General features: G+C 42.3%; 1 protein-coding gene across 8 annotated transcripts in view; it reads left to right on the forward strand.

The window, feature by feature from the left end:
* osbp2b (oxysterol binding protein 2b) overlaps positions 1-13744 on the forward strand; it is a 94740-nt gene that overhangs the window by 65341 nt on the left and 15655 nt on the right. For 4 of the 8 annotated variants that reach the window (XM_077241076.1, XM_077241078.1, XM_077241083.1 and 1 more), the window contains 4 exons: positions 1760-2010; positions 12341-12539; positions 12658-12781; positions 13579-13645. In XM_077241076.1, coding sequence (XP_077097191.1) covers positions 1760-2010; positions 12341-12539; positions 12658-12781; positions 13579-13645 — 641 coding nt within the window. Of the gene's footprint in view, positions 1-1759; positions 2011-9351; positions 9457-9872; positions 9973-10138; positions 10195-12184; positions 12260-12340; positions 12540-12657; positions 12782-13578; positions 13646-13744 lie in introns of those variants that run through there. The other 4 variants (XM_077241079.1, XM_077241080.1, XM_077241081.1 and 1 more) reach the window with 4 other exon arrangements.

Consider the following 13744-nt stretch of genomic DNA (forward strand, 5'->3'; position numbering starts at 1 on the left):
GGAGGGTCTTGGAAGAGCCAAGTCAAGGTCCGGAACTCAATTCAATTGAAATATTTTTTGGGGGGAAACCCTGTGCTATTTCAACAAGTTCAAGTTCAAGTTCAAGTTAGTTTATTTCTAGAGCACATTTAATACCGGCTTTTGGCCGACCAAAGTGCTGTAAAATAATCACAACAAATATACGTTGAACCAACAACATTCCTATCATCAGTCAAAATATGGTGCATAAAAAAAGAAGTAAAATAAAAATAAAAACAAGTAGATTACACATTGAAAGCTAATCCAGACAAATGAGTTTTTATCCCTGTTTTAAACTCAGACAAAGTGGAAGCCATTTTAAGTTGAATAGGAAGGTTATTCCATAGAGTGGGGCCCACCACTTCAAAAGCTCTATTTCCCCTCTTTTTCAAATGGGTTCTAGGAATGAGAAGGAGGAATTTGTTTCCTGATCTCAAGTCTCGATTTAAAGTATATGGGTGAAGTAAATCCGATAAATAAGCTGGTGCAAGATTATTTAAGGATTTGTAGACCAGTAGTAAAATTTTATAGTTAATTCTATATTGAACAGGTAACCAATGAAGGGATCTCAGAAGCGGTGTAACATGATCATATTTTTTTACCTCCCTTCAAAAAACACTCTGCTGCATTCTGAACAACTTGTAATCGAGAGATTTTACTCTTAGAAACCCCGTAATACAGAGAGTTGCAGTAATCTAGCCTAGATGTTTGTGTGTTTGCAAACAAGCTTTTGTGATTCTTACGCATTTGGTTTATCTTCACAAATGAACACAACCTATGAATTTTGAAGCCTAAATACAACCACCAAGAGAAACAAGCTAAATTAAGGCTATAGAGAAACTACCCCATCGACCCAACTTCAACGTCACCACTGCTAAGCTTCCAACGACTCTTTCAATCTTTATTCAAAATCGACAAGTTGGACTGTTTGAGTTAAGAGTTTGCCAGAGAATGAGTATACATACAACAAAGCCATAAAAGTGGACTAGTGTGCAGATGAGTTCACTTGTTCTGCATTAATGTCCCTGATAACCTCTGTAGTTCCATTTAGACACTTGTCAACCACTGCCTTAAAACACATATAAAAGCTTAAAAAGTCACGAGTGGGCTATTACTGATGTGTTTTATGTAGATTAAAACATGAAAATATCCTGAACTTGTTAGAGGTTTTTAGGAAAGCTAAAGATTTCTGTTGAAAAAAAAAAAGATTTTAAAGTTAAATTCATTGTTATTTGTTTCATTTATATAACCAATCAGTTCTGTGCGGATACAATTTCAGTATCAATTTTCCCACACACAGTATGTTGAAAACAGACTAATCTTTTCATGAGCTGGTTTCTTAAAAGGTAATATTTTTTGTGTAGTCACTATCTGTCGACCATCTAGTGTGCATGCGTGCGTGCGTGTGTGTGTTTGTGTGTGTGTGTGTGTGTGTGTGTGTGTGTGTGTGTGTGTGTGTGTGTGTGTGTGTGTGTGTGTGTTTTGATTTAGTATGACGGTGCTTTGTTTGCATATGTGACTATGGTAATATCGAGCATTGGGGCCTCAGCCACCTGTAAAATCAGCATTAATTAATGAGGGAAATTAGAAGGAGCTGTGCCCTCGACTCATTAATGAGAACAGCTGGAAAACACGTTGTGCTCTGGGGATTTGTTTCTGTTTTTAAAAGGTTTAGTGTAAGGAAATAATTCAATTTACTTCTATTCTGACTCTCTCTCTGTGTGTTTTTCTGTCTGTGTAGATGACTCGGCAGACGAGGAGCCCACGTCTCAGTCAGACCACAGTGAGATCCAGGGCACTCTCAAGACTCTGGCCAGTAAGTTGGATGACTTGAGCACATGCAATGACCTGATAGCCAAGCACGGAGCGGCACTGCAGCGTTCTCTGAGTGAGCTCGAGACCTTACGTGTGCCTCTGGAGGGAGGAGAGAAAATCAAGGCTGTCAATGAGAGAGCCACCCTCTTTCGCATCACCTCCAATGCTATGATCAATGTAAGTACAGAACTAACTTTCTGTTACCACAGAATATCATTTGGGTCAGGTTTTAATTACTGCTATTTTGTAGCATTTCTGTTTTAAATGAATCTTAAATCAATTGTTCAAAGGTTTGGGGCCAGAAATAACACATTACATTAATCAAAAATAGCAGGAAAGACTTTTCATATGGTCACAAAAGATTTATATTACTAATAAATGCCTTTCTTTTAAACTTTCTATTCACCAAAAGAATCCTGTATATTTTTGATCACATTTTGCACAAAAATATTAAGCAGCACAACTGTTTTCCACATTGATAATAATAATAATAAGAAATGTTTCTTGTGCACCAAATCACATTATAATGATTTCTGAAGGATCATGTGACTAAAGACTGGAGTAATGATGCTGAAAATTCATCTTTGCCATCACAGAAATAGATGACATTTTAAATAATTTAAAATAGTAAACAGTTCTTTTAAATTGTAACAATATTCCACAGTACTGTTTTTATTGTATTTTTTTATTTTAAAAAAATGCAGCCTTGGTGAACACAAGAGACTTTTTTCAAAATATTTAATCAACCCAAACTTTTAAACTGTACTATATGTTACTGTTATGAACTGCTCAGAGACAAGAAGTTTGAGGATCCAAATGCAGTTTATCAAAGTTAATCCAAATCGTAATCAGAATCCAGGCAAAGGTCATACACAGGCAGGCAATCCAAACAAACAGACAAATCCAGAGGGTGAGGCAGGAATGGGAAAACCAGGACACGGGCAGAGATCAAAAACCAGGAACAAAGAAAACAAATGAAATGCTCAGCAATGCAGTGGAATAACGTACAAGACTTCGCAGGGAATGATGAGGTGAACCAGGCTTATATGGGGTGAACTAAACAATATAATGAGACACAGGTGAATGTGATAATCAGAGATGAGTCCAGGCAGTGAATTATGGGAAATGTAGTTGTGAGTGAACAATGATAGTCTGATGTGGAGTGCCCTCAGCTGGCTCTCAAGGGCACTCCAGCTGATCACCGTTACATAGCCCCCCCTCAAAGGAGCAGCTTCCAGATGCTCCTAAAATTCTCCAGGAGGGAGGTGGAGCGGAGGCGGACCCGGGGGTGGGATGGAGGGCCAGGCCCGTGGAGGGGAAGTGGACCCGGAGACCGCGGCAGGACGGAAGGCCAGTGTGGAGCAGGATGTGCAGGCGACCAGGACGGAGCAGGATGTGCAGGCGACCAGGGCATAGCAGGCTGTGCAGGCGACCAGGGTGAAGCAGGCAGTACAGGCGACCAGGGTGAAGCAGGCAACCAGGGTGGAGCAGGCAGTTCAGGTGGCCAGGGCGAAGCAGACGACCCATCGGGCGGCCACGGCACAGGAACAGACACCGGCTCAGGAACAACAGACACTGGCTCCGGCTCAGGAACAGCAGACACCGGCTCCGGCTCCGGAACAGCAGACACCGGCTCCGGCTCCGGAACAGCAGACACCGGCTCCGGCTCAGGAACAGCAGACACCGGCTCCGGCTCAGGAACAGCAGACACCGGCTCCGGCTGAGGAACAGCAGACACCGGCTCCGGCTTAGGAACAGCAGACACCGGCTCCGGCTGAGGAACAGCAGACACCGGCTCCGGCTGAGGAACAGCAGACACCGGCTCAGGTACAGCAGACACCGGCTCAGGTACAACAGACACCGGCTCAGGAACAGACACAAGAACTGTAACAGTCACAAGAACAAACACAAACACAGAAACAAACACTGGCTCTGGAACAGGCGCTGGCTCTGGAACAGACATTGGCTCCAGCTCGGGAACAGGCATTGGCTCTGCCTCCGGCTCTGGAACAGGCAATGGCTCTGCCGCTGGCTCTGGAACAGGCACTGGCTCTGCCTCCGGCTCTGGAACAGCAGACACTGGCTCCAGGTCTGGAACAGCAGACACGGGCATGTCCAGGATCCGAGCCAGACGCTCCAGATAGTCCGTAAGTGCCTTGGCGGCCACACAAATGGGCATTTCCGGATCTGTCTCAGGCTGGGCAGACTGGTCAGACAGAGCGTGCTCAGCCTCTGACTGGGCAGACAGAGCGTGCTCAGCCTCTGACTGGGCAGACAGAGCGTGCTCAGTCTCTGACTGGGCAGACAGAGCGTGCTCAGTCTCTGACTGGGCAGACAGAGCGTGCTCAGTCTCTGACTGGGCAGACAGAGCGTGCTCAGTCTCTGACTGGGCAGACAGAGCGTGCTCAGTCTCTGGCTGGGCAGACAGAGCGTGCTCAGTCTCTGGCTGGGCAGACAGAGCGTGCTCAGTCTCTGGCTGGGCAGACAGAGCGTGCTCAGTCTCTCGCTGGGCAGACGTGACGTGAACAGTATCTCGCTGGGCAGACGTGACGTGAACAGTCTCTCGCTGGGCAGACGTGACGTGAACAGTCTCTCGCTGGGCAGACGTGACGTGAACAGTCTCTCGCTGGGCAGACGTGACGTGAACAGTCTCTCGCTGGGCAGACGTGACGTGAACAGTCTCTCGCTGGGCAGACGTGACGTGAACAGTCTCTCGCTGGGCAGACGTGACGTGAACAGTCTCTCGCTGGGCAGACGTGACGTGAACAGTCTCTCGCTGGGCAGACGTGACGTGAACAGTCTCTCGCTGTGGCAGACGTGACGTGAACAGTCTCTCGCTGGGCAGACGTGACGTGAACAGTCTCTCGCTGGGCAGACGTGACGTGAACAGTCTCTCGCTGGGCAGACGTGACGTGAACAGTCTCTCGCTGGGCAGACGTGACGTGAACAGTCTCTCGCTGGGCAGACGTGACGTGAACAGTCTCTCGCTGTGCAGACGTGACGTGAACAGTCTCTCGCTGGGCAGACGTGACGTGAACAGTCTCTCGCTGGGCAGACGTGACGTGAACAGTCTCTGTGCTGGACGGGGCCAGCGGCGAGGGTTCTGTGCTGGACGGGGCCAGCGCCGAGGGCTCTGTGCTGGACGGGGCCAGCGGCGAGGGCTCTGGGCTGGACGGCATCAGCGGCGAGGGCTCTGGGCTGGACGGGGCCAGCGGCGAGGGCTCTGGGCTGGACGATTTCAGCGGCGAGGGCTCTGGGCTGGACGGCGTCAGCGGCGAGGGCTCTGGGCTGGACAGCGGTGAAGGCTCTGGTCGGACAGTCTCGGCGGGACGAGACTCTGGCTGGACTATGGCCTTCCCGGCAGCACGCGCTGGTATCAGCGGGGAATCGGCCACGCTGGAAATCAGTCCAGGACATCCATATACTGATCCGGTGGCTGGTTTGATGGTAGGCGTGGTGGAGATGGCTGGAAGCTCTGGCATGTCGTGGCGAAGGGCAGAGCTTAACCGAATGGCAATTTCAAGATATTGAGCTAGAGTGTAGTGAGGGGTATTGTCAGGCATGAGGTAGTTAAGAAGCTCATTAAGTCCACGGCGAAAAATGTCCTTTAGGACAGCATCTTTAAAGTTCACCCCAATGCTAAGCTCACAAAACTCATCGACAAAATCCTCAATTGAACGGTTACCTTGGCGGAGGTGGAAGAGACAAACTACTGGATCCATGTCGGCGAAGTCTTCTGTTATGAACTGCTCAGAGACAAGAAGTTTGAGGATCCAAATGCAGTTTATCAAAGTTAATCCAAATCGTAATCAGAATCCAGGCAAAGGTCATACACAGGCAGGCAATCCAAACAAACAGACAAATCCAGAGGGTGAGGCAGGAATGGGAAAACCAGGACACGGGCAGAGATCAAAAACCAGGAACAAAGAAAACAAATGAAATGCTCAGCAATGTAGTGGAATAACGTACAAGACTTCACAGGGAATGATGAGGTGAACCAGGCTTATATGGGGTGAACTAAACAATATAATGAGACACAGGTGAATGTGATAATCAGAGATGAGTCCAGGCAGTGAATTATGGGAAATGTAGTTGTGAGTGAACAATGATAGTCTGATGTGGAGTGCCCTCAGCTGGCTCTCAAGGGCACTCCAGCTGATCACCGTTACAGTTACTCTGTATAAGCAAATGTGTATACTGAGAATACAATTGTTGGAGCTTGAGAAATGTGTCTCCCTTTTCATGAACTACCTAACTTATATTTAGGACTGGTTGTGTTTAGTGTGTTCAATCATCTGGACTGTGTTTTCCTCGAGTCCCTATTGCCATGGCCAGTATGATTGAGCAATGTTCAGAAAGAGTGGGATGGAAGATTGTGGTTCATTTATCAAAATGGACAAATTGAAACCTAATCCAGTATTAGCTCTCTTACCCAAACATATTTCATCATACATACCAGAGCCTAGTTTCAAATCGGTTCTTTGCTTTTCCACACAAATTAACCTGGCTCTGGGCCAAGAAAACAGGTTCCAACACAGCACCAACTTTGCGCTGGTCTAGAGATAAGAACCGGTTACGTCAGGTGCTGGGGGCGGGTTATCGTAACGTTTCGAAAACAAAAACTTCGGGACTCCATTTTTAAAACACCGGTCAGCTGTTAACGTTAGCTTTGGGCATGGACGGAAAACAAAAACAAAGCTGGACGCTTTATTAGTCTTTCTACATGGGTTTAGTTAGTGATCGGGCTATAATTAGTAATCGTCCTGACACAACAGTTTTTTTGTCTGGACACACAACTCAAAATCGTGTGTGTCACGGTCAAACCGGAACATCTGGTCACCCTATGTTAAACACACAACATTCATTTCATAACTTGATATGTAGTTCTCCATTGCTGTTATGGTTGTCATGACGCGTTGCTAGGACAACGGAGGTAGCCCAACTCTGACTCTACAGTCTGTGGAAAATCGAGCTGGTTCTTAGATAATTGGCGAATAGAACCAGCACCGAACTGGCATAAGCACCAGCCCAGAACCAGCACCTGGTCAGCATTGGTGGAAAAGAGATAACAGACCCATGTGTGAAACTAGCTGCAGAACAGCAGTTTTACTTTGAATCCTTTCCAGAGAAAATCCTAATCTGTGCTCAAATTTCATGTTCAGTGTGGCTCTAAAGTCAAACGTAGTTGAAAATACCTAGATCGAAGATTGTTTTTCTTTTTTGTGTGTAATCAATGAAAGTAGAACTGGCTTCCACTGTGATCAATACTAGTCTAGGAATAGCTCTCACTTTTATGGATGTCCTTTGTGTCTTTGATTTCCTAAATCAAATTTTGGATAGGTATCACTACTCTCAGTTATGGAAATCAATATTGAAGTTGATTTCGTCTTGTGTATTCCCATTTCAACTTTAATGAACTTTACTGAACTCATCTGAACTCTGTTTTCTATGTGAATATATTTTAAAATGTAATTTATTCCTGTAATGGCAAAGCTGAATTTTTAGCAGCCATTACTGGAGTGTCACATGATTCTTAAGAAATTATTATAATATGGTGATTGATTTTGAAAACGGTTGTGCTGCTTAATATTTTTGTGAAAACTTACAAAAAGGATTGTTTTTTTTAAACTAGAAAGATCAAGATAACACAATTCATCCTTGCTGAATAAAAATATTATTTATAAATATCACTGACCCCAAACTTTTGAAAAGGTAATGTAGGTAAATGAAATTTCATGCTATTTATTTTGATTCTGTGGGTTTTGCAAAAGGATTTTGAACAAATAATTCATAATTGTGATTGTTGGTACACCACTTTAGTCTTCACAGCCAGACTTTTTGTATCAGCATCAACATTTTCTGAAAAGAGAGTTTGGTAATTGCTCGTTAGTTTGTTAAAAAACTTTTGCTTTTCAAAAGCCAAAGGTAGCTATGCCGTCGGAAAACTGATATAGAGCAAACTATCTGAACAGGTACTCCAATTTAACAATCTTTAGATTTTGTGTTCAATGATGATTTCTATACAATTCTTGGTGCATTGTTTTGTAAGGACCATTTTAAGACTCTAATAGTTCCATTTCCTCACTTCTTGGTTTTAGTATCAACCATTAGCCCTGCAGACAGCAGTCAAGACCTGAGTGTGTGAGGTGATGTAACAGACAAACATGCTATAACACATTCATTAGTGAGATCTCTGTTTAATCAGCTGTGTAGACTTTTCTTTTGTTCATCTTTGAAATGATTAATAGCCAGCTGAACAGAACTACACATGCATAATGAAAAGTGCTGAACAGCATTGTGGATCCAGCTCATTAAAGCACTTGGACAGGCCAAACCAAAGCAGTTTTAATGAGAGGCAGAGGGAAACCATTATTTACGGTGTGTGGTGTGAAGGATAAACAGATGATCTTATATTTAATAATATACATATTACATAGGTTTGAAACAAGGAGAGAGAATTTTTTTTACTTTTCTCTTTTTGTCACTCTTTGAATGACACTCGTTGAACACCACAGATTATACTCTACTCAAAAATTAGGGGTTGTAAGATCTGTCACGTGTTTGAAACAAGCCTTTTTTTATGCTCAACAAGGCTGCATTTATTTGATCAAAAATACAGTAAAAACAATACCTATTTTACTATTTAAAATAACTTTTCTATTTTAATATATTGTAAAGTGTAACGTATTTCTGTGATGGCACAGCTGAATTTTTAGCGGTGATTACTCCAGTCTGATTTGGTGCTCATGAAACATTTCTTATTATTATCATCAGTGTTGAAAACAGTTGTGCTGCTTTATATTTTTGTGGTAACTTGGAAGACTTTTTCAGGATTCTTTGAATAAAGAACAGCATTTATTTAAAATGGAAATCTTTTGTAACGTTATAATTATGTCCTTACTGTCACTTTTGATCAATTTAAACCATAAAAAATACTGACCCCAAACTTTTGAACGGTAGTATATATCAGGATTGTGTGAAGTCCAGTGCGCTGAGTGATTAGGGTGAATACAGGAAAATGGGACACTTTCCAATCGTTTGTTCTTGTTATTAAAATACGATTGACCTTCTAAATGAAAGACATTTTAAATACAAAAACCTTGTCTCGCTTAAGCAGCTGTGTGAATCTGTTTGTGTAGTGGCCCTAAAAACTAATCGGACACTTAAATCACATTAAAAAAAAATCTCAGAATCTCTTTGCATTATAGAGCAAAATATCACACCAATTGGCATTCTCAAAATCTATCTAGATTCTAGAGATATGTTGAAATATTATTGAGAATTTCACTGGGTATTTCTCTAAATACAATGAATCATCTATCAAATTTACAGTCTGAATCACATGGTTCTCCCTCCCCCTCAACTATTTTAAAGGGCATTTCTTGGATATGAGGATGTACGACACACACGTGTCTCTTTCCTCTAAACTCTTCCTGAAGTCACGAGCAGTCTGGGGCCCAGGGCCTCACTCAGCAAAAAAAAAAGTGGAAGTGTTGCTTATGTTAAAGGTGAAGAGCTGTAGTTTCATGAACGTGTTAGGAAGCCGCAGTCACATGCAGAGTGTAGCACAGAGGATCCTATATCGCATCAGAGCTCTGGGCGCTCAGTGCTCACAGGAGTCAGGTAAGTGCTGGGGTTTGTCGCTTTCTTTGTGGAATTTAAAAGAGCAGAGTGTGTGGCCAAGAGTGCAAGAGTACTTTAACTATGTTCTGTACAGCATCCAAAATTAGCATTTGCAAAGCGCCAAATGTGAGTAAAAATTGGCTTGTTGAGTGAATTAAACTCATGAGTTGGCTGGGAACTTTATTACAAACTACAACATAGTAGTTAAAGTTGAAATGTAATAATGGTTTTCTGACATTCGCTGAAATGAAAAATGATTCCAGTGATTATAGGTGTCTACAAAAATGCGAACAAAGATACAATAGAAGTCTATTAAAAAAACACATGTTGTGCATCTAACAAATTTTTATCTATCGATCTAAAAAAAAAAAGTGAGAATCTGAAATCCCAATGTCTTTTTCTTTGTGTTTTTATGAAGTGCATGAAATTGGAGAATGGTTCTGGGACGAGGGAAAAAAACAGCTATCAGAGGACCAAATAGATATTTTTCTAAAAAATGCAAAATACATTTTCACGGTCAGTTAAAATATTTAGCATTTAAATATGAATTTTACTATGTAATAATTCATTTATGAAGTATTTAAATATATATAGAGAGATTTAGACATCTGTCCGTATTAAACTATATGCATTTTCATTTGTTGTTAACTGAACCCAAGACTTTTGCATTTCTTGTCCCAAGCTCTACAGGATCTTATAACTTTCTCGATTGACCTGCCAGTGCAGGTGTTGCAAAAGGTGAATTTTGGCCATTGATTCTGTGCCTATTTTTTTATAAACTGAGTCATTTATGTGTCTGTGGTTTCTGATCCAGCACACTAGGGTCAGTCAGTTTAGTCATGTCATTGTGCATCCACAGGAGACAAGGGAGAAGAAACAGTGATCAAGGGAGAGATGAAGAAGAGAGATTTCAATGACACTCAGAGGCAGTGGCACTGTTAAAGACGTGATTGGTTGTGACTGCGAGCTGCCTTAATAATTTTGTGGCTGTACTTTAGTCTCAGTTATTAACACGATTGATGAGCTATGATGAGAGAGATGCTCTCACAGATTCTGAGTTTGGTTACAAGAGGTATTTTTAGTGAAACCTATGTGTGATGTAGGTTATTCTTCTTAATAATGAGGAAGAAACATGCCATGTGTCATACATTGCACTATTTGTAGGGGGAAAAGTTGCTAGGTTGTCATGTTTCAGTGCTTAAATGAAACTATCGGAACAAAATAATTGAATTGAGACGAATAATGACACTATATATAGATATAATTATACTTAAATGTTTAAGAATTTTGCAACATTCACAGTTGTTTTGCTGTTTATTTCTGTAAAGCTGCTCTGAAGCAATCATGGATTGCCTCAAACATGCATTTTAAGTTTAAGCCTTGTCTGCTAAACGTTGAAAGCGCAACCTCTGACAGATAACATTTTCCTCTGGGTACAAGCATGTGACCATGCATGCTATTGACCAAGAGTAACCTCTCTTACATGCTTCTATTGCTCAATACTGCTAGTCAGACTCAACTTAAAAAAGCCTGACTCAGCCCATAGACAGTCTGTATGTTTGCGTGTTTCTGAACGTGCACTGGCCATCAGATTAATTCTTTCACTTCTGCTTTCAGCCCATGATCAATTTCAAAAACTCTTTGACATTTCTGTCACATCTTATTCATTATGTGTTATGAGACAATTCAGTTGTTGTAAGACATTTCACAGAAAATTCAATGAGAACAATAAACAAAAGTCAGTCAGGAGAGAAAAATAGAAGAAATGCAGAGAAAGGGGAAGATGGCGAGAGGAAGGTATTTCCATGATCTCATCCTGTGGGGATCTTTTTATGAGGGAGACCAGAGCAGTAATGAGGAAACAGGTGAATTCATGTGTGGTGCCTGCAGCAGTAGAACAGATAAGATCCCTAGAGAATTTAAGATCCGGGATTATCGTGATGGAGATAGTGAGGGAAAATAAAGACAATGAGGATGTGGAGACAGAATTTGCTCCACACCTCTCGAATCATTGATTTTGGCTTATGATAATATATTTTAAAATTAAAAATATGTCATTTAGACCCTTATACAAAGTTATGTTATAAAACTGTAGATGGCACAGGCCCTTAACCCAATCTGCTTACTGTATTTGTAGCCAATGAACTTGCTGCTCAACATTCACATTTTAGCCTATTGTTTGCTGTAGCAGTTTGCAGTGCGCTTTCAGAAAACCTCCACCTTCCCCAGCTCCACCTGTATAGATCTTCTACGGGGGTCATTCATGTATGCTTGTACAGCAGCGGCATGTCTTCCTTGCTCATAGCAGAAAATCTTTTCATAAAACCTTTGACATTAACACCCGCCAAATGCGGGTGGATTTCAGCAGTGGCGTGTAACACGGACACTTCTACCTGCCACTATGGCTGGTTGAATTTGATATAATATACATTTTTCAATTGCAGTCTTTTAAAAAGGCATCTGAAATAAACTAAGTGCAATCTAGTGTTGTCAAAAATATTTTTTTTTCAATACATATCTATACTGAAATATCTGAAACTCTTGCGCAGGATACACAATATCAGCTGCGCGTTCTTGCTCTCTAATCTCTCCGACAGCAAGTTGACACCCTTTACTCACTCGTTTCATTTGCTCCGGATGAATATTGTTGGTGCTACAGGGCTTGAATTCAAAAGTTGATGTCATGATACCAGTTCATGCTCTTCCGGGTAATGCTCTACTATTTCAGCTCTGTGTTTGGGTCCAAACGAGGTTGATCATGGAGGCAGATATTAAGGAGCAGAATCAATCCCAAAAATCAATGGTTTGCATTGCACTTATTTTATTCCTAAATCTTCTGTATTTGTGTTGATGTTTAACCCATATCTCATATCTTTCCGCGCAGGCGTGCCGAGATTTCTTGGACCTGGCAGAGAGCCACAGCCGCAGATGGCAGCGAGTACTTCAGCATGAGCGAGAGCAACGCACCCACCTGGAGGAGACCATCGAGCAGCTAGCCAAGCAGCACAACAACCTGGAACGAGCCTGGAGAGAAGCCCCCACGCACGCCGTCAACACGCCCGATACGCCCACCACTGAAGCGGGTGAGACCTGGAGCCCGTGATCATTCAGAACGGAATGAGCTCAGTTATGAGACATGACTTGTGTTGATAACATGATGACTGCTGTAGTGGTACTAACTGTGTTTATTTGCTTGTGCAGGAGTGAGTGAAAGGCCCCGGAAAGAGGAAGGGAGTGATGAAGATGAGGATACAGAGTTTTTTGATGCCATGGAGGACTCACCTGCCTTTATAACAGTGACTGCCACGGACCCCTCTCAACACAGGTCAGCTTCATCCCACTCAATCCTAAAATGAAAGAAGAAAGAAAATCTTACAGGCTTTTCCACATCATGAGGGATTTGTATTGTTTGGGTGAACTATCACTATAAGTGTTGTTCTGCCAGGTGGTTTTAAACACGTGACTAAAGGGTGATGACACTGATCTAGAGGTCTGCACTCCCACAGGATTCCCATGGGAGCCTAGACTAAATGTCTAAGCGGGTACAGGCGGCATTCATTTAAGTCGTGGCTTAGAGAGGCAGAGGCAGTCTGTGAGAAAATGGAGCGTTTGAAAAATAGTAGTTAAAAATGTATTTTTACTAACAATGAATTCAAAATACATTTCTTAATTCACCTTCCCACTATCTTCGACAAACTACAGGCTGGAAGTCTTGAGATGCGCGGAGTAGAAAACCTACTATGCTTTTCTTTCAAAAGTATTGCCAGTAATTTGTTTTGTGTGGATATATTCATACATTCACTAAACAGAGGATAACTGCAGTGAGCTGACAACTCTGCAGTGAGCTGACAACGTGTAGTAATACAAAACCTAACAGGTCTTCTTTCAGTATATTTAAAGTATTGTGAACACCTGTGATGTATGTATTTCTCTAATTTTTGCTCATTAGGGAACGAGAAATCAAATGCGAGAAAATGGTACCTAAAGTATGGAATGGATGGGGGCAAAAACTGATCTGGTCCTTGTAAAGGGCTCTTTGCTGACTGCATGATGTGTTAGCAACTCCAGGTACCTTTATTCCATCAATCAAACACAACGTTTCTCTCTTTCTTGTCTGTGCAGGCGTTCTCAGAGTAATCTCAGTGGTGCTAGCGGAGGACAGCCCAGTGACTGCAACCAGGAAGACAATGTGAGTATGACATGATAAAAGAGCCCAAAACAAAGGTCATAATACGGTGGGATCTAAAAGACTACAATGAAAATCTCAGACTACAAATCTAATTTAAAA

Source organism: Siphateles boraxobius, unplaced genomic scaffold, assembly GCF_051911475.1.
Source record: "Siphateles boraxobius isolate OS27281-9 unplaced genomic scaffold, OSU_SipBor_1 24, whole genome shotgun sequence".
In the NCBI taxonomy this organism is placed as follows: domain Eukaryota; kingdom Metazoa; phylum Chordata; class Actinopteri; order Cypriniformes; family Leuciscidae; genus Siphateles; species Siphateles boraxobius.